At 46.4% G+C, this 25,249-nt stretch overlaps 1 protein-coding gene across 1 annotated transcript in view; it reads right to left on the reverse strand.

Annotated features, from left to right (window-relative positions):
- The window catches only part of LOC118397661 (endonuclease/exonuclease/phosphatase family domain-containing protein 1-like), a 30,806-nt gene extending 17,186 nt beyond the window's left edge, over window positions 1-13,620 (reverse strand). The window contains exon 1 of the mRNA XM_052470116.1: window positions 12,354-13,620. Coding sequence (XP_052326076.1) covers window positions 12,354-13,204 — 851 coding nt within the window. The 5' untranslated portion in view covers window positions 13,205-13,620. The remainder of the gene's footprint in view (window positions 1-12,353) is intronic.
- Between the last annotated feature and the right edge of the window lie 11,629 nt (window positions 13,621-25,249).

Here is a 25,249-nt window from a genome sequence, read left to right on the forward strand (position 1 = left end):
CCTTTGTTTAGGGACACATTATTCAATTTGTGTTAGTCATATGTCTGTGGAACTTGTTCAGTTTGTCTCAGTTGTTGACTCTTATGTTCATACAAATATTTACACGTTAAGTTTGCTGAAAATAAACAGATGTTGACAGTGAGAGGACTTTTCTTTTATTGCTGCGTTTATATCAGGAGACAGACAGGACAGCTAAGCCTAGACTGATATCCTAATTCTAGCATTCAGCTCAGTCACTGTGGATGTGACTGGAGAAGTGGACTAGCAGGATTCGTGCCCTGCCAGTCTCTACTGCCAAACACGTCTCAAGCACAGTAGGTTGGCTGTTTTCCAGCAGTTATTATTGAACATTACACAACACTGCCGTTGCATCTGTTCTGACTTTGACCCATTATGCAACGCCGCATCTGCTAATATAAGTAGAAGAAAAACGTGTCAACGTTAACCTCTCGGTCTTCTCTGCTAGGGTCTGATGAGGTGGTGGTGGTGGTTCACAGGAGCACCCAGTCCATAAAAAGAGGGAGGAAATGACATAAAGAGCATAAACGAGAGAAGGCAGGGATGACTGACGAGACTAAACTGATAAGGACAGCAGAGAGTCCACCCAGAGATAGGAGACTATTTCGCAGCAATATAAATCGACTGATAGTATATGGAGACAAATTATTACATAATGTACTATGGACCCATTTGCAAAGGAACACTCCATAACCAGCACTTAAGGAACTTTTTTTAGCTGCTTTGGTTGTAGTCTTCAAATGGTTTGATGCTTTTGCTTACCCACCACACTAGAGCTTTCACCCTACCCTAAAACCCTAATTCTTTCATAATAGATTGTGAGAGCGATCTCGACATCTCTGGTCTCCAAACAGGAACTACGCAATCAGAGATAGTGAACACAAACAGTTCTGGAGCCAGAGCTCTCTAGGAGGGTGACAACAGCCCTTCCTCTTTAGGTGTGATCACACAATGTGAGGCTACAATAGAAAGCCTCTGGGACTCCACTGCCTCCTCGCACTGACTACGGGTGACCTGGCTGCAGTGCACACATGGGGCCTGATGCTAGTGTGACCACGACCTTATAGGAGAGTGGAATTTACACACACACACAGAAGTTTGGACACACCTACTCATTGAGGCTGAGTCACTGGCTTGCTGGGGCTCTCTCGTGCCGTCCCTGGGGGGGGTGCGTCACCTGGGTGGGTTGATTCACTGTTGTGGTCGGCCTGTCTGGGTTGCCCCCCTTGGGTTGTACCGTGGCGGAGATCTTTGTGGGCTATACTCGGCCTTGTCTCAGGATGGTGAGTTGGTGGTTGAAGATATCCCTCTAGTGGTGTGGGGGCTGTGCTTTGGCAAAGTGGGTAGGGTTATATCCTTCCTGTTTGGCCCTGTCCGGGGTGTCCTCGGATGGGGCCACAGTGTCTCCTGACCCCTCCTGTCTCAGCCTCCAGTATTTATGCTGCAGTAGTTTATGTGTCGGGGGCTAGGGTCAGTTTGTTATATCTGGAGTACTTCTCCTGTCCTATTCGGTGTCCTGTGTGAATCTAAGTGTGCGTTCTCTAATTCTCTCCTTCTCTCTTTCTTTCTCTCTCTCGGAGGACCTGAGCCCTAGGACCATGCCCCAGGACTACCTGACATGATGACTCCTTGCTGTCCCCAGTCCACCTGGCCATGCTCCTGCTCCAGTTTCAACTGTTCTGCCTTACTATTATTCAACCATGCTGGGTCATTTATGAACATTTGAACATCTTGGCCACGTTCTGTTATAATCTCCACCCGGCACAGCCAAAAGAGGACTGGCCACCCCACATATGCTCTCTCTAATTCTCTCTTTCTTTCTCTCTCTCTCGGAGGACCTGAGCCCTAGGACAGTGCCCCAGGACTACCTGACATGATGGCTCCTTGCTGTCCCCATTCCACCTGACTGCTGCTGCTCCAGTTTCAACTGTTCTGCCTTATTATTATTCGACCATGCTGGTCATTTATGAACATTTGAACATCTTGGTCATGTTCTGTTATAATCTCTACCCGGCACAGCCAGAAGAGGACTGGCCACCCCACATAGCCCGGTTCCTCTCTAGGTTTCTTCCTAGGTTTTGGCCTTTCTAGGGAGTTTTTCCTAGCCACCGTGCTTTTACACCTGCATTGTTTGCTGTTTGGGGTTTTTAGGCTGGGTTTCTGTACAGCACTTTGAGATATCAGCTGATGTACGAAGGGCTATATAAATAAATTTGATTTGATTTGATTTGATTTGAAGGGTTTCTTTATTTTGACTATATTTTCTACATTGTAGGAAGACATCAAAACTATGAAATAAGACACATCTATGGAGTCACGTAGTAAGGGTTAAACAAATCAAAATATATTTTACTTTTGAGATTCTTCAAAGTAGCCACCCTTTGCCTTGATGACAGCTTTGCACGCTAAACGACTACCGCCCCGTAGCACTCACTTCCGTCATCATGAAGTGCTTTGAGAGACTAGTCAAGGACCATATCACCTCCACCCTACCTGACACCCTAGACCCACTCCAATTTGCTTACCGCCCAAATAGGTCCACAGACGATGCAATCTCAACCACACTGCACACTGCCCTAACCCATCTGGACAAGAGGAATACCTATGTGAGAAAGCTGTTCATCGACTACAGCTCGGCATTCAACACCATAGTACCCTCCAAGCTCGTCATCAAGCTCGAGACCCTGGGTCTCGACCCCGCCCTGTGCAACTGGGTACTGGACTTCCTGACGGGCCGCCCCCAGGTGGTGAGGGTAGGCAACATCTCCTCCCCGCTGATCCTCAACACGGGGGCCCCACAAGGGTGCGTTCTGAGCCCTCTCCTGTACTCCCTGTTCACCCACGACTGCGTGGCTACGCACGCCTCCAACTCAATCATCAAGTTTGCGGACGACACAACAGTGGTAGGCTTGATTACCAACAACGACGAGACGGCCTACAGGGAGGAGGTGAGGGCCCTCGGAGTGTGGTGTCAGGAAAAACCTCACACTCAACGTCAACAAAACTAAGGAGATGATTGTGGACTTCAGGAAACAGCAGAGGGAACACCCCCCTATCCACATCGATGGAACAGTAGTGGAGAGGGTAGCAAGTTTTAAGTTCCTCGGCATACACATCACAGACAAACTGAAGGTCCACTCACACAGACAGCATCGTGAAGAAGGCGCAGCAGCGCCTCTTCAACCTCAGGAGGAAGGCTTGTCACCAAAAGCACTCACAAACTTCTACAGATGCACAATCGAGAGCATCCTGGCGGGCTGTATCACCGCCTGGTACGGCAACTGCTCCGCCCTCAACCGTAAGGCTCTCCAGAGGGTAGTGAGGTCTGCACAACGCATCACCGGGGGCAAACTACCTGCCCTCCAGGACACCTACATCACCCGATGTCACAGGAAGGCCATAAAGATCATTAAGGACAACAACGACCCGAGCCACTGCCTGTTCACCCCGCTATCATCCAGAAGGCGAGGTCAGTACAGGTGCATCAAAGCTGGGACCGAGAGACTGAAAAACAGCTTCTATCTCAAGGCCATCAGACTGTTAAACAGCCACCACTAACATTGAGTGGCCGCTGCCAACACACTGACTCATCCAGGAGCTTGCTAGCTACAGCAAGTCCACTGTAGCACCTTCTGTCCCCTCTACCTCTGTCCCTTCTGCTCCAACCAGTGGTGTTCACCTGCCCAGATTCATCTCTGCAGGCATGAATGTGCCTCAGGGCAAAAAGGGCACAGTAGGGAGACATCATTGTGCCCTTTGTCACAGGAAATGCCCCATCACCTGCACAACCTGTTCAGTAAGCCTCTGCTTTACAGCAGAAAGAGACTGCTATGGGCCATGGCAGCAGCAGCACAATATTGTGTAGAGGACCGAGGGTCTTCACAATATTGTAAATTGAAAATATGTAAATAGTTTCCCTTGTTAATTGTTTAAAAAAATATTTTTTTATATATATATTTATTTTTGAGGGGGTGTTAGAATAGCATTTTTGTATTTTGTATATAGTTATTTCCTTCAAAATGTAAAACTGTACCAATTTGGCCACTTGGGTACATTTGTGTGGGACACCTGGGTGACTTCATGCTCAATGTCATGTAGCTCGCTCATTTTTGAAGTTCTGTCCAAAACTTTGCTCAGCTATTGTTGCCATCTTATTTTCTTCATCCCCAGCATGTCTGGCTGTTCTTGGTCATTTGAAAGATGATGCAGCAACAATAAAAACAGAAAACGTATGTTATTTCCTTGTATTTTCTTCTACCAGATCTATTGTGTTATATTCTCATACATTCAATTCACATTTCCACAATTCAGGTGTTTCCTTTCAAATGATACCAAGAATATGCATATCCTTAAATTAAAATAAATAAATAAAGACTAAATAAAAAGGTGTAAAAAAATTATTAAAATAAAATAATAGGCCAAATCGGTGTCCAAAAATACCGATTTCCGATTGTTATGAAAACTTGAAAATCGGCCCTAATTAAATCGTCCATTCTGATTAATCGGTCGACCTCTAGTAAAAACATATGAAATAACATTTACATAAGTAATCACACCATTTACTCAGTAGTTTGTTGAAGTACCTTTAGCAGCAATTACAGCCTTGAGTATGATGCTACAAGCTTGTCAAGTCTTGTATGTGGAGTTTCCCCCTATTCTTTTCTACAGAACCTCTCAAGCTTTGTCAGGTTGTATAGGGAGCGTCGCAGTAGAGCTCTTTTCAAGTGTCTTCAGCGATGTTCAATCGGGTTCAAGTCCGGGCTCTGGCTGGGCCACTCAAGGACATTTGTAGACCTGTTCCGAAGCCATTCCTGCATTGTCTTGGCTGTGAGCTTAGGGTCGTTGTCCTGTTGGAAGGTGAACCTTCACCCCAGTCTGAGGTCCTGAGCGCACTGGAGCAGGTTTTCATCAAGGATTTCTGTACTTCGCGCCATTCATCTTTCCCGCGATCCTGACTAGTCTACCAGTCCATGCCACTGAAAAACATCCCCACAGCATGATGCTGCCACCACCATGCTTCACCGTAGGAATGGTGCTCTAGGAATCTCTAGGAGTCTTGGTGATTCCAAACTTCTTCCATTTAAGAATTATGGAAGCCACTGTGTTCTTGGGGACCTTCAATGCGGCAGATTTTTTTTGGTACCCTTCCCCAGATCTGTACCTCGACACAATCCTGTCTCGGAGCTCTACGGACAATTCCTTGGACCACACCATGCCATTATGGGGTATTGTGTGTAGATTAAATAAAACATGTTCCTCTTCAATGAATTTTAGAATAAGGCTGTAATGTAACAAAATGTATAAAAACAACAGGATGTTATTGTGTTCAAACTCCTCCAATGCTCACTCAATTCTCCTCACAGCTCGACAGGATAGGCAGATTAACAAATTCACCCTGTCAACGTCTAAGGCAAGCACCAAAATAAAACATTAAAAAGAATGAGTAAAGGGCTCTACTGCAATGTACAAACAAGTGAGTGTGAGTGTGTGCACACACACACACAGAATGAAAAAAGTTGGAGGGGGCTTGCAGCAAAGGTCATAAAGATCCACACTGCATCAGAGAAGAGGGAGAGCAGAGTCACACTATATACGGCTCAGAGAGAAACTGTAATCCCTCAATGTCATTACAAAGGAGAAAAGACCCACTGTCACGCAGAAACTTAGAATGATTTACTTTGGTAGGAAATCTACTGTAGACGTACGCACACACACACACACACACTGAATACACAATGAAGGAAATGTCTGTACTTGTCAGATAAGAGTAAATCTGATAACACTGATATCGTTTTGTAACTAAAATAAACGAGCTGCAGCATGAAGGTCACCTTGGAATAATCCTGTCTCAGTCTACTGTACTAGATAGTGGTGTATAAGTGCAGACTGGTTTGAGAGATGGTGTCTCAGTGTAGCTTGGTTTTCAGGTCAATTGAGAACCAGTGCATTACTGGTTTCAAGACAGAGTGTACCAGTGTAAACTGTTACAGCTACAGAAGGGACTGGGCATGATGGCTCCTGTCCTGGCACTGAGAGAAGCAGTGTTTTCTGGGCAATGCTTCTCACGCAGTCTGTTGCCACAAACTGCTGCGCTGATGGAATCTTCCACCAGCACCTTCTCCCTCTGGAGCCTGCGTTGAGTGTTAAGAGCACACACACACACTCCTGTCAGCGGCGACCTCCCCAACACCACCGCTCATGACCTCAGCATCATCCTGTCTCACACACACACACACACAAAACACGCTGACAGGGCTGAGAGAAACGGTGCCTCTCAGATAGCTCTCGATTTCATTGGGGTGCACAGAGGGTGTGTACCATTGCAGTAGAGTCCAGCACATAGTCATGCTGTCTGTTTTAAAAGGCAGTCTGTTCTGTGAGTCGGGGGACAGACCTGCTGTTGCAGGTGAGATGTAGATGTGACCTTCCCATCATGCACTAGGACAGGGATTCACATGGTGAGTGGCAGGCAGGCAGCACCAACACCTGCCTTTATGCGTTTTTAGATCATTTATGTTAAACTCTGATTTTGTTACAATTTTCACATACGTTGTAGCTTGGACCCTATTTTACATCGGCGGTGTTTGTGCTGTGCCATCCATCAGCTCTATTTTACATCGGCGGTGTTTGTGCTGTGCCATCCATCAGCTCTATTTTACATCGGCGGTGTTTGTGCTGTGCCATCCATCAGCTCTATTTTACATCGGCGGTGTTTGTGCTGTGCCATCCATCAGCTCTATTTTACATCGGCGGTGTTTGTGCTGTGCCATCCATCAGCTCTATTTTACGTCTGCGGTGTTTGTGCTGTGCCATCCATCAGCTCTATTTTACATCGGCGGTGTTTGTGCTGTGCCATCCATCAGCTCTATTTTACATCGGCGGTGTTTGTGCTGTGCCATCCATCAGCTCTATTTTACATCGGCGGTGTTTGTGCTGTGCCATCCATCAGCTCTATTTTACATCGGCGGTGTTTGTGCTGTGCCATCCATCAGCTCTATTTTACATCGGTGGTGTTTGTGCTGTGCCATCCATCAGCTCTATTTTACATCGGCGGTGTTTGTGCTGTGCCATCCATCAGCTCTATTTTACATCGGCGGTGTTTGTGCTGTGCCATCCATCAGCTCTATTTTACATCGGCGGTGTTTGTGCTGTGCCATCCATCAGCTCTATTTTACATCGGTGGTGTTTGTGCTGTGCCATCCATCAGCTCTATTTTACATCGGCGGTGTTTGTGCTGTGCCATCCATCAGCTCTATTTTACATCGGTGGTGTTTGTGCTGTGCCATCCATCAGCTCTATTTTACATCGGTGGTGTTTGTGCTGTGCCATCCATCAGCTCTATTTTACATCGGCGGTGTTTGTGCTGTGCCATCCATCAGCTCGATTTTACATCGGCGGTGTTTGTGCTGTGCCATCCATCAGCTCTTGAATACAGGGTGCTGTGTTTTTTCAAGAAAGTATCAAATATAGTTTGACAACACTGTTTTTAATCTTTTAAATGATATCAAACATTTATCTTTTGCAGTGATGAAGGCATGGATGTCTCATGGTAGGGTGTGCAAAATGGGTCAACTTTGAACACCTCCATCCTAAATGTTTTGGCATTCAGGTCTTAAAAATCACTTTCTGACCACTTCTTCCACAGATAAATATGTACGGAAAGAACATAATGCTTCAATATTAGAAGCGAGAGAACACAGTTGATCTGTAATGCCAGTAATCTGTTTAGAAGTCGGGAAGATCTTGTCCAGAGATTGTGTGGTGATGGGAATCATTGGATGATTACATTACAAGACTGATCGACTGACCTTTGAATAGCTAACTAGATACGCTGATCCGATTTTCCATTATCAGATCATGTCCATTCAGATGAACACAGAACACATTGTTTCTGTTATTGGGTTGGTCCGGTTGAATCGATTTATATCAGAAACACCGTCAGGGTTCTAATGACAAACCTCACTAATGATGAAAATCAGAACACATTCCAATAGGTATCTAATCCACACCCCCGTCGTCAGTGTGTCAGACATGCCTTGGGGTGGGGGGAGGTTTTTTTAGGGATGATTGTATAGAAGTTCAGACTGCAGTGAAAGCAGTTGTTCATTTGCCCTCAATGTAAAAACAAGAGTGGATTCCTCAGTACATCAAATCAGTTCAGATACATTGAAACCTTGGAAGTTCTTTTTCACTAACCCTGTAGAGGTTGACCTAGAGAGAGAGAGTATGTTTAGGGCAGCATGCGGGTTTATTTTCCCAAGAGCTGCACATCCAAGGTTAACCTATGTGGTTTCTCAGTTTTTACTCATTTATGTCCAAATCCAATTTCCACAGGAGTTATTGCATAACACTGACAAGATCCCCAACCACTAGCTCAGAAAAAAATAAGTTGCCTCTCGTGACAGCCAAAGTGAAAAAATTGCACAAATCAATATCGCAATGCATGGCACCGATCTTGCAAAACTGACATTACAGCATTTCTGTGGCCTATCGTTCCCTCGCCAACCGTTCCCTGACAGCATAGTACACAGAGAGGGTATCGCTGGAGTCTGTAAGTAATGCAGCTGTTCAACATCTTAGCCAGACTACTTGTTTTTCTTCTACAGATGAGTCAACTGTGTCAGCAGCTTCATTCTACACATTCTCTGTACTACTGAACTGATTTAACCCCCTGCTAGCCCTGTAACCTCCCTATCCCTGTCATGTCCCTGCTAGCCTATAGTAACCTCCCTATCCCTGTCATGTCCCTGCTAGCCTATTGTAAACTCCCTGTCATGTCCCTGCTAGCCTAGAGTAACCTCCCTATCCCTGTCATGTCCCTGCTAGCCTAGAGTAACCTCCCTGTCATGTCCCTGCTAGCCTAGAGTAACCTCCCTGTCATGTCCCTGCTAGCCTAGAGTAACCTCCCTGTCATGTCCCTGCTAGCCTAGAGTAACCTCCCTGTCATGTCCCTGCTCCCTGTCATGTCCCTGCTAGCCTAGAGTAACCTCCCTGTCATGTCCCTGCTAGCCTAGAGTAACCTCCCTGTCATGTCCCTGCTAGCCTAGAGTAACCTCCCTGTCATGTCCCTGCTAGCCTAGAGTAACCTCCCTGTCATGTCCCTGCTAGCCTAGAGTAACCTCCCTGTCATGTCCCTGCTAGCCTATAGTAACCTCCCTGTCATGTCCCTGCTAGCCTATAGTAACCTCCCTTTCCCTGTCATGTCCCTGCTAGCCTATAGTAACCTCCCTATCATGTCCCTGCTAGCCTAGAGTAACCTCCCTGTCATGTCCCTGCTAGCCTAGAGTTTCCTCCCTGTCATGTCCCTGCTAGCCTAGAGTAACCTCCCTGTCATGTCCCTGCTAGCCTATAGTAACCTCCCTGTCATGTCCCTGCTAGCCTATAGTAACCTCCCTTTCCCTGTCATGTCCCTGCTAGCCTATAGTAACCTCCCTATCATGTCCCTGCTAGCCTAGAGTAACCTCCCTGTCATGTCCCTGCTAGCCTAGAGTAACCTCCCTGTCATGTCCCTGCTAGCCTAGAGTAACCTCCCTGTCATGTCCCTGCTAGCCTATAGTAACCTCCCTTTCCCTGTCATGTCCCTGCTAGCTAGTTAGCCTGATGGGGCCACTTCCCTTTTCCCTTAGTCTGAGTCTGTGTCTCAGCCAGGGACTGGTAGAAGGAAGACCAACCGCTCAGCTGACTCATTACACAACTCGAGGGGTGTTCCTCTCCTCCAAGGCTGCGTCAGGCTGGTCGGCACTGGTTTACGATTGTCTGTCTAACCTTTGGTCCCGTGTGGTGCAGCACAGAGCAGAGGAGTTCATTGAACTCCAGTGACTCGCTCCCTGTGCTTGCTGGAGGCAGGCCAAGACTATCCAGCTCAGCCTGCACTGTAAACTCAAGTATCAGCCCTGCTGCCTGTGATCTTTCGCTCCACAGCTCAGCGCTAAGCAAACAGACAACACCCTCTCCAACTACCCTCACTCCACCTCCCGTTCCCCTTCTTTCTTCCCTCGCTCTATTCCCATCCACCTTCTCGCCCTCCCTTGCTCCCATTCTCTCCCGTTGTTCCCTCTCCTCTCTACACGTCGATGTCCCCAGCCAGGACCCCCACCTACAGGCTGACAGAACACAGGAAAAGGGAGGGACAGCCAGGGGAAGTATCATAGCTTTGAAAATAGCTTTCGCTTCCTAACCTGTACAGAGGAAGACGAGGAAGGAGGGAAGTATCTGGGGTCAAAGTACTGTGCTAACGGTGGTCAAAATCATTATGAAAGGGCTTTGTTTTCTCTGATTGTAGTGCATGTAGGACTTTCAGTTCTGCATTAGTAGGTGTGCATGTGGGCATGTTTAACTATACTTGTGGGGACCAAAAGAACTCACAAGAGTAAACAAAAACAAACATTTGAACAAGTGGGGTCCACAAAAGGAAAAAAGCTATTTTTAGGCTTAGGGGTAGGGTTTATGGTTAGAATTAGGGTTAGAGGTTCGGGAAAATAGGATTTTCAATGGGAATCAATTGTGTGTCCCCACAAGTTTAGTAAAATAAATAAGTGTGCGTCAGTGTACTTTTTTTAGACTAGTGTGGGGCAGTATTTAGTGTTCTTTATATTAAGCGACAGACACGAGGGGATCATGTGCATGACGACAGTGCTCTCTCGTGACAGATTGGATTTGGGACTGCATGTAAGATTTGACTCTGGGCGCCAAAATTACCATGACAGGTACACACGTTCTGACGGTAGCAGATTCAGGGGCAGCCCACCCATTAGGGCGTTAGGGACGGCCCCCCACTTGTAATTGACAACATTTTTATATAGAAAGTGTACAAAACATTATGAACATCTTCCTAATACTGAGTTGCACATTCACCCTCTGAATGGTACACATAATCAATTAATTGTCTAGGCTTAAAAAAATATTTTTTAACCAGTCTCCTCCCCTTCATCTACACTGATTGAAGTGCATTTAACAAGTATCATAGCTTTCACCCGCTCAGTCTATGTCATGGAAAGAGCAGGCGTTCTAATTGTTTTGTACACCAGTGTATATTATATCATTAATGGATTATGTTTTAAAATGCTCATAAAAGTGCAGTAAATATGTATATATTCCTGTTTCAAAAAAATATATTGTTGAAAACATGCTGTTCAGCTCCTTACTACTCTGCCCCTCAGGGACTGCCAGCGGCAACAGCTCCACTTCCATGGGTGCATAGGCCATGCAAACATTGCTTGGTGTGTTATTCCAGCTATTTGCTATGAGGGGGAACTGCCCCAATGAAATCGCAGAATTTCATAGCATAAATTATACCAGCACAAAGTAAATGGATGGTCCTGGGGCACACATATGTGCATCCGTTCTGTCAAAACTTATGGGTCTGCTCTAGTCTCCTCTTCCCAATGAGTCTCTCATGCCAGACGGCTTACTTCCGAATACACCTACTCTATCAGGTACAGATTACCGTCTCCTTCCTGAGCGGTATTGATGGCTGCGTGGTCCCATGGTGTTCCTACTTGCGTACTATTCTTTGTAAAGATGGACGTGGTACCTCCAGGCGTTTGGAAATTGCTCCCAAGGATGAACCAGACTTGTGGAGGTCTACAGTTTTTTTTCCTGGAGTCTTGGCTGATTTATTTTCCTTTCCTGTGATGTCAAGCAAAGAGGCACCAAGTTTGAAGGTAGGCCTTGAAATACATCCACAGGTACACCTCCAATTGACTCAAATGATGTCAATTAGTTTATCGGAAGCTTCTAAAGAAATGACATCATTTTCTAGAATTTTCCAAGCTGTTTGAAGAAACAGTCAATTTAGTGTATGTAATCTTCTGACCCACTGGAATTGTGATACAGTGAATTATAAGTGAAATAATCTGTCTGTAAACAATTGGAAAAATTACTTGTGTCATGCATAAAGTGGATGTCCTAACCAACTTGCCAAAACTATAGTTTTTTAACAAGAAATTTGTGGAGTGGTTGAAAAACGAGTTAATGACTCCCAACATAAGTGTGTAAACTTCCGACTTCAACTGTATATGCCCACACATCCACCGTGATCAACCACCCTTATTAAAGTAACCATACAAAACATAATATACTAATTTGAGTGACTCTGATTTACATTTACCATGTTATGTCCAGTCTATGAGAGCAGGCTGTGTATTGTCTATTTCCCAACAAAGTTAGGCTGTTCTGAGGGCAAAAGGGGGTGCACAACTCAAAATTAGGAAGTTGTTCCTAAATATTTTGTATATTGTAGATTACACTGTACAATGGACAACATGTCATTATGTCAGGACAACATATGTCTATTAAAAGGACAGTTTGTCTGTAGGTTTCAGATCAATACTTACTCATTTTCAAGCAGTGTCATACACACGACCTCTTTGATGCCAGGGTTGTTGGCTTTTTCACAGGAGCAGTTCTGGAGGTTCCAGGTAGCCACCCTGACCACCGCCTTCCCCTCCCGCATCCCCGAAGGAGGCTCCACGTCGGGCCGCACCGACATGATCCGAGTCGGCCCCCCGGCTGGGAGATCCAGGTCCTCACTCAGGAGACTTAACGATGTGGGGCTCGGATGAGACTTGGTAGTGTATGCCAACCCCCCGTTGGTATTGGTGGAAGGTGTTCTGGAACGCTCCACATACACTTGAAAGCGGATTTTGTCCAATAGAGACGAGTTTATGTGATTGACCCTCACCAAGTCTTCGATGCTTTTAAACGGACCGTTTTCTAACCTGTATTCTACTACGTTATTCGCTATTTTACCCGTGATTCCACGGATGCTCATGAGCTGCGCCGGTGTGGCGGTATTAATGTTCATACCTGTGCATGACAGGTGGGGCTCGAATTCTTTACGCAGAGACGACGGTGAGTGTTGGGACGAACTCGTCCTGCTCGAAACGCATATTTCCAGTCTGATGATCTCCAGTTTTCCGGCACCAATTCCACTCACGAGAGCCAAATCTTCTACCTTTTTAAACCCTGCAATGCAGTCCCGATACTGCACGATATTCTGCGCTACCATACGGTTCACTCCCGGTAGAGTCATCAGCTCCTCCTCGGTGGCCGTGTTGATATTCAACCTCTCCTGGTTCACGAGGATGTGGCTGAAGTTGCACGCTGCGCTAAACTTGCGCTTGCTGTTGCTGAAATCCGTCGGGTCTTTGGGGATCGAGCGGTGGCACCCCAAATTCCCACCCATGGCTGCGGCTCAGTTGGCAGTGCAATTCACCGTGGCGTCGAAGCCTAGAGACCGTGGATAGACCGGGCAGAGCGGCGAAAGCAGCCGCACCACAGCAGCAGGCGCGCAACGTGGAAAAGTAGCCTACAGTGTGATTGATCGACTATTGCTTAGATACATGCCCTGCATTCAAGACTGTTTTTACTCATTGACAAACATATGATCGTGTATTTGCTTATTCACGATTAAAATAGATAGAACATATGCACAAGACAGCGGTTCCCCTCGCAGGTCCAATTATTCAGCTGTCTCTCACTCCATTTTTGTCATGAAGCTTACTGGTGTTATTTCCCTGCTGAGTATTCAGGTAAATTAACAGTCCACACCCGTCAGCTTGCCTCGAGGAACTGTCCAGTGGCAAATTGATGCTGCAGAATCTTGTTCGGATTTAACACCAGCTAGTCTCATCGTCACACCAGGGGGGCGTGGCTCTCATCGTCACACCAGGGGGGCGTGGCTCTAACCTGACCGACGACTCCGTTTTTTCTGTCCACGTGTTCTACTCTGAAGATGACTTCAGATCTGATGCAGAGTACATTATTAAAACACATGCTTAAATCAAGAAGAGAAGAGCTGTCAAAATGTTATTTCTCTATTCAGGCTATATCTCTATTCAGGCTATAATATAATATAATAATAATAATAATAATAATAATATAATAATATATATATGCCATGTAGCCTAATAGTAGCCTAATAGTTTAAACTAGCCTACTTTCACTTGCATACTTTTTTTTTTACAAAAGGATTAATCAACTGTGGATAGGTATAATCCATTGTATGTGTTATAAGGAATATTACTTAATCAACAGGTTATAAAAAACTCCACATCAAAACCCTAAAATTAGATTTTCGATTAAATCTCCTAATCTGTTGGTTGGTCTCTGTTTGACACCTCTGAAGAGGGTCAGAAGGTTACATAAGTGGGTACACAGGATTTATTTCAGTTAAGTAGGCAGCTTTTTTCACCTTATCCTCTTTTCTATTTTACTAAAGAAGCGATTAGGAGTATTTCTGTCTGTAATAAAGCCCTTTTGTGGGAAAAACAAATTCTGATTGGCTGGGCCAAGCTCCCCATTGGGTGGGCCTGACTCCCAAGTGGGTGGGCCTATGCCATCCCAGGCCTGATTTGACTGATTTCCTTATATGAACTGTAACTATTTACATTTTTTACATTTTTTGTACGTTTTGTTAGAATGTTAGGAGTCTTAATTAAAAGCATTGTGGACGTTATGTTGTGTGGGTTCAGCATAACAAAGCAGTGGACTTCCCTTTTGGAACTGTGCATGCAGGCTTTTGCTCTAGCCCTGCTCTAAATACACCTGATTCATCAAATCTAGGCCACCCCTGCCCAGTAATCTACCTAGCATAAACCAGGAAGCTGTAGACAGGAAGCTATCTGATCGCCATGCAGCCTACACCAGTACAGTACCCTCACCAGTACTGATGGGGAAAGCCATGCTTGCAGTGTTACCACCACACCTCTTTATAAAGCATCAGAGTGTTTCATGAAATGGCTCAAAGTCAGAACACTTGCACATTCACTTCAACACTGCTCTCATTACGCAATACCAACATCAGAATCAGTGAGAAAAAAACAACAGGTATGTCTGTATGTCTGCAGATGATAAAACCACAAAACAAGATGTACCAAAACAGTTTGATAATTTTGGATAATCCAAAACAAACAAAGTAAACACAGTCAAAAATAGCTGAGGAGATTTAGATGTCATACGTGATGAACAGACAGATATCGAGCGCCACCTTCCTCTGCCAGTAACCCTGTGCTCTGTTCCATGCCACTTCTTTGCCAATATTGACTTACTAATCCTATAGTTGTGGCAGCCAAGGCTCCTGGCCCCACTTGACCTGCAGAGAGAAAATTGGAGGTTGGTCTACAGAGAATGGAGCTGGAGTGTGACCAGAGGACAACCATCATCTTGTCTTCTTAACCCCTAACCAACTTCTCTCAGTTACTCTGATCATATCACCACTAAAACTTACTTGCCCATGTGGACACAGACAAGTATATGAAGTGTGTCACAGTTGGCAAGACTGGTGCTAGCACTGCCAAGGTAGTGGGTTCAATTCCCACAGGGATCACATACAAAAAATGTATGCCCTCACCAACTGTAAGTGGTTTTGGTATCTAGAACATGTACAGGTTTGGAGAACCCTTTTTGGTTCTCGGTAGAACCCTTTTGCTTCCATGCAGAACCTTTTACACAGAGGGCTCAAGATGGAACCCAAAAGGAGCCCTTTTTTCCTTTTTACTTGAGTTGCGTTTACACAGGCAGCACAATTCTGATATCTTTTTTCATTAATCGGTCTTTAGACCAATCACATCAGATCTTTTTCAGAGTTGATCTGATTGTTCAAAAGACCAATTAGTGGAAAAAAGATCAGAATTGGGCTTCTTCTGTAAACGCAGTCAGAGATACACAAAGACACACAGACACAAACATTGTCTGGTCCAATGACGTAATGGGATTCTGGCTAACAAAAGGCCAGTCTCCATGGTGGCAGAGACCACACGTGGTGAAACGATGCAAACACACAGACAAAATAGAATAGAATCTGGCCCCTGATCCCTTAGTGGGTCCAGAAACTAACGTACTGCTCTGCAACCATACTGCATGGCACAACAAGAGAGAGATAAATAGAGAGAGTGAGTGTGGCACACCAAGCGAGTGCACTGTGTGTGTTGGCTGGGCTCCCTGCTTGTGCCATCAAACCATTGCAACTTATCCAGAATGCCGCAGTTCACCTGAGGTTCAACCAAGTTCTCCCATGTCACCCCGCTCCTCCACAGACTCCACTGGCTTCCAGACGAAGCTCGCATCCACTACAAGACCACGGTGCTTGCCTACGGAGCCAGCAAGCAGGTAGCCTAGCAGTTAGAGCATTGGACTAGTAACCGAAAGGTTGCAAGATAAAATCCCTGAGCTGACAAGGTAAAAATCTGTCGTTCTGGCCCTGAACAAGGCAGTTAACCCACTGTTCCTAGGCCGTCATTGTAAATAAGCATTTGTTCTTAACTGACTTGCCTAGTTAAATAAAGGTAAATTAAATTAAAAGAAGAACTGCCCCTTCCTACTTTCAGGCTATTCTCAAACCCTACACCCCAACTGGAGTACTCTGTTCTCCCACCTTTGGTCTCTTGGCCCTCCCACCCTGGAGGGAGGGCAGCTCCCGCTCAGCCTTCAAAGCTTGCCCCTGAAGCTAGCACAGCAGAGTCCCTGCCCATCTTCAGAAAACATCCGAGACCCTACCTCTTCAAAGAGTATCTTAAATAATCCCACAGCACGCCCCCTCGCAAATGTGTGCGTGTACTGCCTGTGTGTGTGGAACAGCAAGTGTGTGTCGCACAGTGTGTGTTTATGTGTTGCCTTGTCCAAGCCATGGGAACACAGAGAAAAGAGCTTAAACTTGCTGACAGCGCAGCAGCAATTCTTCTCCCTCTGTTGTCTGTTTGCTTGGACCCACTCCAGCACACCACACACAGAGCTCTAAAAAAAAATTAAAGGAGGTCATTGTCAAAACGAGCTATTAAGCAGAACAGACTGTGCAAGCCAAGTCGGGGGATTGCATTTAGCAAGAGCCCCTGTGTTTCACCAGCTATGGAACTGTATTTGGCAAAATGGAGGTCTCGGGGGTGATAGACTAGAGAAAGGCACCGAGCGCTGTGGACAAGATTGGATCCAGTTTCCCATGGACCAGGCAGCAAGAGACTGCTGATGCCAGTGGTTTAGCATTAGTAACCACTCCACTGAGGCATAGAGCTGAATAGGGCACTGTAATTAGTCAGGGATCCTTATACCTAAGTGGATGGATAGAGACGGTCACAGATCCCCCCCCAGTATTGCTGCTCATTCTGTTCACGGAGTTCCGGCTGCACTGAACTGTGTTATTACGCACACCTGGTTCCAATTACTCACTGATTGTATTTGTATAAATGTGCTCTTTGTTTCCCCATTGGACTGTCAATTATTGTTCCCATGTCTGTTGGTGGCGTGAGTACCTATGCGTTGTCTCAGCCTGTGTTGCGTGTTTTGTGCATTGTGTATTACGGGTCCCGTGGCGTTCTACGAGGTTGACCCTTGCTCTTTTGTTTGGGTACATCCCAGTGTTTTGTATACATGTTTGTTTTGGGTGTATTAAAACCCCGGATTATGTATTCCTGCGCCTGTCTCCAAATAATTTATACCAACGTGACAGAGACGCATACAGTGTCTAGAGAAAGCCCACAACTGAGGCAGGCCTAAAAGTGACAATACACAGAGATGATAGAAAAGCTGAGGAAGATATCTTTTTCAGTTTCTTCATTGCTCCCTGGCAGGTCAATACAGGATATGTGTGATCAAAATGCACTATGCCGAACTGAACTTTTATGCAATTACTTTGAGTGGAGTAATTGGCTATTATCTTCAGTTCAATATAAATGATTAAAACCTGGTTTGTAGGGACGTTCATTCTGGACTGCATGGTTCCATGGGTGCTGACTGAGCACAGTGCCGGCAGGATGTGAACCTTGACCTTTGTCCAGTTTGACTTGGCTGGGATGATGTGGTCGACAGACAAACACCAAGGACCAATGCCAACACAGCTTTCTGTGTCAAAGGGTGTCGGTCAACAGTAGACCCAATTTCTATTGGCAGGCTTTTACTGCTTAACTATTACGATCAGCTAATTCCTAGATCACCATCGTATCTTTTACAATAATTCACTTTGGCAACGCTTTACTTGACACCCAGTGTCATAACACGTTATTATGACACGTCATAACTGTATCATAATACAAGCACTTCACTAGATTTGATATTTCTACAGCTGACATAACTTGTCATAACATGATCATAACACTGTCATGACACATGTATTTATAGTTGTTGTGACAACATGGCGTTATTTTATGGCTGGTTTTGACACCTACATAAGAGTTTAAAACCTACCACACAAGGCAAAACATTCCATTACTTGAAAATAAAAGAGAGCCGCACACTCTAGGAGCTCAGATGCAAAAATGTAATCACCAACGTTTCGACAGCCAAGCTGTCTTCATCAGGGTTTATACCTTGATGAAGACAGATTGTCTCTCGAAACGTTGGTAATTACATTTTTGCATCTGAGCTCCTAGAGTGTGCGGCTCTCTTTTATTTTCCAGTTTTCTACTCCGCTAGCCACCTCGTCTTAATAGGTGTGCGTTTCTTTTTCTTCTAAAACATTCCATTACACCATAGCCTACTGGTCAGTAGTATGTTTATGTTATATAGCATTTTCAGAAATGGACCATATTAAATGATCATTGTAATTGTGCACACATTGATGTCAGACATGCAGCTACCTCACTGCTCTGCTTCTGATGACTGGGATGAATGCAGGAGCAGATTTCAGGATTAGGACAAAACACCCTCTTTTTGACTGATGACTGACATAAGGCCATGTACGGGATAGGCCTGGGTGGATTATGTGATTCTGATGGTCATAATGCTTCTTAAGTGTCATAAAGTGCATTTTCTTAGTCCAAGTAACTATGATGAAAAAAAAGCGACAGTAAAAAATGTATTACAACAAAGGACTTAAGAAACCAACTTTCAGGGAAAGTTCTTGGCAGGGAAAAAAGTCAAGCAAAGTCTTACCAATTATTTGGTCTCAAAATCATCCTAACTGGACAGTCCCGAAGTTCATTTAGACGACCAAGATGATATTTAGATATGAACAAAAGTTATTTTGCATTAACTTTACATTGTTCAGTCAGAAAGTAACAGCAAATACACAACAGAATATACTTTACAGAACAGAGTTGTAATCGTCAGGGGTATCAGTTAACTTTTCCTTTGCGGGAGACAATATTGGGAGACAGTCCAATGCCTGGCCTACTTCCCTGTCTCCCCGAATGGTCAGTCAATACCACACTATGGGGGCTGAAACATTGGACCTTTAGACTGGTCTGTTCAGATTGGTCAAGGCACCAATCACCTGGATGACCAGGTAAAACCCTTGACCAATCAGCAAGTAGAAATGTGGGCAAACATAGCCGGCTGACAGAGAGGCTATGGTGTGATTCTAGAGTGGCTGGGGCAGTGTGTGTGAGTTCCACACAGCACTGGGGAGTCCAAAGGGACCCTTTTTGTTTGAATAACACGGAATGAAAAAAGTACAAACAGGAAAAAGTCAACTATACTGTGTTCTTTGGACACTGTGTTAACTAACCTCCAGACAAGCTTCAATGCCATACAACTCTCCTTCTGTGGCCTCCAACTGCTCTTAAATGCAAGTAAAACTAAATGCATGCTCTTCAACCGATCACTGCCCGCACCCGCCCGCCCGTCCAGCATCACTACTCTGGACGGTTCTGGACAATTACAAATACCTAAGTGTCTGGTTAGACTGTAAACTCTCCTTCCAGGCTCAAAATAAGCATCTCCAATCCAAAATTAAATCTAGAATCGGCTGCCTATGTTGCAACAAAGTATCCTTCACTCATGCTGCCAAACATACCCTCGCAAAACTGACTATCCTACCAATCCTCGACTTCGGTGATGTCATTTACAAAATAGCCTCCAACACTCTACTCAGCTAAGTGGATGCAGTCCATCACAGTGCCATCCGTTTTGTCACCAAAGCCCCATATACTACCCACCACTGCGACCTGTATGCTCTCGTTGGCTGGCCCTTGCTATATATTCGTCGCCAAACCCACTGGCTCCAGGTCATCTATAAGTCTTTGCTAGGTAAAGCCCCTTATCTCAGCTCACTGGTCACCATAGCAGCACCCACCCGTAGCACGCGCTCCAGCAGGTATATTTCACTGGTCACCCCCAAAGCCAATTCCTCCTTTGGCTGCCTTTCCTTCCAGTTCTCTGCTGCCAATGACTGGAACGAATTGCAAAATCACTTTAGCTGGAGACTCATATATCCCTCACTAACTTTAAGCATCAGCTGTCAGAGCAGCTCACAGATCATTGCACCTGTACACAGCCCCATCTGTAAATAGCCCATCCAACTACCTATCTCATCCCCATATTGTTTTTATTTTCCTTTGTACCCCAGTATCTCTACTTGCACATTCATCTTCTGCACATCTATTACTCCAGTGTTTAATTGCTAAATTGTAATTACTTCGCCACTATGTCCTATTTGTTGCCTTATCTCCCTAATCTTACCTCATTTGCACACACTGTATATAGATTTTTTTCTATTGTGTTATTGACTTTACATGTGTAACTCTGTGTTGTTGTTTGTGTTGCACTGCATTGCTTTATTATGGCCATGTCGCAATTGTAAATGAGAACTTGTTCTTTAACTGGCCTACCTGGTTAAATAGGTGAAATAAAAAAATAAAATAAAAAATAGGAATTTGGGCAATGAGAAAAGAAAATAGTACAAGTCAACTTATTTCAGCTTGTTGGTCAATTTGTTTTTGTGCTAACTAAGCACTATATTTCCTCCACCAAGGAATTTCTGTTTGCATTAAACGAGAGACTATCTACTTTTACCTTTAGTCTCTTTCACCTGAGGTGGGTAAAAGTCATCAAACATAATCAGCGATCTACCCAATGGACTCATGCAAAATCTGAGTGCATTTCTCTAGTCTGCAGGATTCAGGTTTGGAGTACACCATGATGAGATGATCAGGTACTGAAGTCTAAAGAGATGCATGTTCAAGGACAGAAGCATAGCCTGGAAACTCCTGAGATATGACCTATGACTGTATGGCAGGGACCCAAACTGGACTGTTAAAAACACCAGGAAATCAGCTCAGCTCAGGTGATTACAACTTTGGAAATCTGTTAAAGTATTCTCACGCATAATAGAGATATCACGTTTCAGGCATGACCCAGATGCAGACAGTGTCTAGGAAACAAACATTTATTTCTAATACAGGCGCAGGCAAAGACAGGTCAAAGGCAGGCAGGGGTCTGTAATCCATAGAAGGTGCAAAGGGTCCAGAACGGCAGGCAGTCTCAAGGTCAAGGCAGGCAGGGGTCAAAAATAATATATAATATATGACAAATAATATATGCCATTTAGCAGACGCTTTTATCCAAAGCGACTTACAGTCATGTGTGCATACATTCTACGTATGGGTGGTCCCGGGGATCGAACCCACTACCCTGGCGTTACAAGCGCCATGCTCTACCAACTGAGCTACAGAAGAGGTGGGGCAAGGAGACAAAGGGCTGTGAGACATGGGTTTAACTCTGGGCATATGAAGGGTACGGGGCAACAGAAGATGAACAGCAGAGGGGGTAATGAGTTTGGAGATGGGAAACCGGGGGGAGAGTTTGCGGGATTCCACCCGGAAGGGCAGATCCCGGGTGGACAGCCATACCTTCTGCCCAAGATGATACCGAGGAGCCGGGGTCCGGTGGTGATCTGCTTGGAGGTGGTCTTGAGGAGGGCTTACTGGGCTCTCCTCCAGGTATTACGACAGCGGAGGACAAACATCTGGGCAGATGGTATGCCCACCTCTTCTTCCTGCTCAGGAAAGAGTGGGGGCTGATACCCCAGTGAACACTCAAAAGGTGATAGGCCCATGGCAGAGCAGGGAAGGATGTTGCGGACGTATTCAACCCACACAAGCTGTTGGCTCCAGGTGGTGGGGTTGGCGGAGACCAGGCAGCGCAGAATAATCTCTAGGTCCTGGTTGGCTCACTCCAACTGGCCGTTGGACTGGGGGTGGAACCTGGAGGACAGGCTGGCCAATGACCCAATGAGGGTGCAGAACGCCTTCCAGAACTGGGACGAGAACTGAGGACCCCGGTTGGAGACCATGTCAACTGGCAGTCCATGGATCTGGAAGACGTGCTGCACCATGAGATGGGCCGTCTATTTGGCAGAGGGTAGCTTTGGGAGAGGAATGAGGTGAGCGGCTTTGGAAAACTGATCCACAACGGTCAGGATGGCGGTGTTGCCATCAGACGGGGGGGATCCGTGATAAAGTCCAGGGAGATGTGAGACCATGGATGGTGAGGGACTGGCAGAGGTTGGAGGAGACCAGCCAGAGCTTGCCGAGGAGTCTTGTTCTGTGCACAGACCGTGCAAGCGGGGCGTCAAATGCGGAGACATCAGGAACCATGGTAGGCCACTAAAAGTGTTGTCACACAAAAGCCAGGGTCACGGGAGCCCGGGTGCCAGGCAAGCCTGGAGGAGTGGGCCCACTCCAGGACCGCGGAGCGGACCGCGTCAGGCACGAACATCCGGTTATCTGGACCCCCTCGGGTTTGGCCGGGAACCCTGTGCCTCCCGAATCTGCTTCCCTATTCCCCAGCTGAGTTCCGTCATCAGGCACAGGGTGGGAAGGATGGTCTCAGGTTCTGGGATAGTAGTCGTGGGGCTATAGCACCATGACAGCACTTCCAGCTTGACATTCTTGGATCCCGGCCAGTAAGAGGGGGAGAAATTGAACCGAGTGAACAGTAGGGCCCACCTAGCCTGCCTGGAATTGAGGCGCTTGGCGGTGTGGAGATATTCCAGGTTCTTGTGGTTGGTCCACACAATGAATGGATGTTACACTCACTCCAGCCATTGCCTCCACTCCTCCATCTTTACTGCGAGAAGCTCCCGATTCCCCACATTGTAGTTCCTCTCTGTGGCGTTGAGGCGCATCTGAAGCATTAGCCTCCACCACAAACTGGCGGGACGGTCAGGATGAAATAAGATGGGAGCTGTTTGAAGTGGTGTTTGAGCTCCCGGAACACCCGGTGAGCAGCTGGGGAACACTTGAATTGAACCTTGGGAGAGTTGAGGGAAGACAGGGGGCAAAGCCAGGTGATAAAAGTTGGCAAAATCCAGGAAACGCTGCAGCTGTACTCTGGACGTAGGCTGGGGCCAATCCACCATCGCTCTCACCTTCCCGGGATCCATCTGTACGCTCCCTGCAGCAATGATGTAATCCAAAAAGGGGATAGTGGAGCGATGGAATTCGCACTTCTCTGCTTTTACAAAAAGCTGGTTCTCCAGGAGGTGTGGGAGAACCTGTCGAGATGTAGAGCATGTGTTCCTAGGTAAGGCAGGAGAAGATGAGGATGTCATTGAGGTAGACGAAGACGAACAGTTTCAACATGTCACGGAGAACATCATTAACCAGAGCCTGAAACAGAGTAGGGGCGTTGGTAAGGTCAAGGGCATGACCAGGTACTTGTAGTGGCTGCTGGCCGGGTTGAAGGCAGTCTTCCACTCGTCCACTTCCCGTATCCGCACCAGGTGGTAGGAGTTCTGTAGGTCCAGCTTGGAGAACACGGTGGTCCCCTGGAGCGGCTCGGAGGAGATGAGAGGTAGCGGGTAGCGGTTCTTCACCGTGATGTCGTTGAGACCTCAGTAGTCGATGCACGGGCACAGGGTTTTGTCCTTCTCCACAAAGAAGAACCCTGCGCTGGCAGGGGAGGCAGAAGGACAAATGAACCCAGCAGCTAGGGAGTCCTCAATGTAGGTCTCCATAGCCTTGGTCTCCGGACCCGACAGAGAGTACAGTCATCCCCGGGGTGTAGTGGTACCTGGGAGAAGATCAATCTTGCAGTCATTAGGTCGGTGCTGTGGCAGCGAAGAGGCCGGGGCCTTACTGAGCACCTCCCAGAGGTTCTGGTACTCCGCAGGAATGGTGGAGAGGTCCAGGGCAAATTCCGAGGCCCCAGGAAGACGTCCCGGGGCAGGCTGCGCTGACTTCAGGCAATGGGTGTGGCAGAACAGGCCAGTCAATGAGGGGATTGTGTCCCTGGAGCCAGGAGAATTCCAATACCACAGTAACCTGAGGAGACTTAATGAGCAGGATAATAACTATTATTCTGAACTGGATAATCTCGCTATGGTTCCCTGACACACATAGGTTGAGGGGGGTGGAATGATGGGGGTGGGTGACCCGGCCTATTGATTTGGTCCTGCCGTACATACCTACATATATGCTACGGTCACAAGACACATGCCTCCAAATTGTCCCTAGAATTTCTAAGCAAACAGCTGGAGGCAGGGCTTTCTCCTCCTATAGAGCTAAATTTTTATGGAATGGTCTGCCTACCCATGTGAGAGACACAAACTCGGTCTCAACCTTTGAGAAACTCTGGAGCAACGAACTGCCCTTGCTGTCTCTGCCTGGCCGGTTCCCCTCTTTCCACTGGGATTCTCTGCCTCTAACCCTATTACAGGGGCTGAGTCACCAGCTTACTGGTGCTCTTTCATGCCGTCCCTAGGAGGGGTGTGTCACTTGAGTGGGTTGAGTCACTGATGTGATCTTCCTGTCTGGGTTAGCGCCCCCCTTGGGTTGTGACGTGGCGGAGATCTTTGTGGGCTATACTCGGCCTTGTCTCAGGATGGTAAGTTGGTGGTTGAAGATATCCCTCTAGTGGTGTGGGGGCTGTGCTTTGGCAAAGTGGGTGGGGTTATATCCTTCCTGTTTTGCCCTGTCCGGGGGTATCATCGGATGGGGCCACAGTGTCTCCTGACCCCTCCTGTCTCAGCCTCCAGTATTTATGCTGCAGTACTTTATGTGTCGGGGGGCTAGGGTCAGTTTGTTATATCTGGTGTACTTCTCATGTCTTATGCAGTGTCCTCTGTGAATTGAAGTATGCTCTCTCTAATTCTCTCTTTCTTTCTCTCTCTCGGAGGACCTGAGCCCTAGGACCATGCCCCAGGACTACCTGGCATGATGACTACTTGCTGTCCCCAGTCCACCTGGCCATGCTGCTGCTCCAGTTTCAACTGTTCTGCCTGTGGCTATGGAATCCTGACCTGTTCACCGGACGTGCTACCTGTCCCAGACCTATTATTTGACCATGCTGGTAATTTATGAACATTTGAACATCTTGGCCATGTTCTGTTATAATCTCCACCCGGCACAGCCAGAAGAGGACTGGCCACCCCTCATAGCCTGGTTCCTCTCTAGGTTTCTTCCTAGGTTTTGGCCTTTCTAGGGAGTTTTTCCTAGCCAACGTGCTTCAACACCTACATTGCTTGCTGTTTGGGGTTTTAGGCTGGGTTTCTGTACAGCTGATGTACGAAGGGCTATAT

Source organism: Oncorhynchus keta, chromosome 19 (genome assembly GCF_023373465.1).
Source record: "Oncorhynchus keta strain PuntledgeMale-10-30-2019 chromosome 19, Oket_V2, whole genome shotgun sequence".
Taxonomy (NCBI): domain Eukaryota; kingdom Metazoa; phylum Chordata; class Actinopteri; order Salmoniformes; family Salmonidae; genus Oncorhynchus; species Oncorhynchus keta.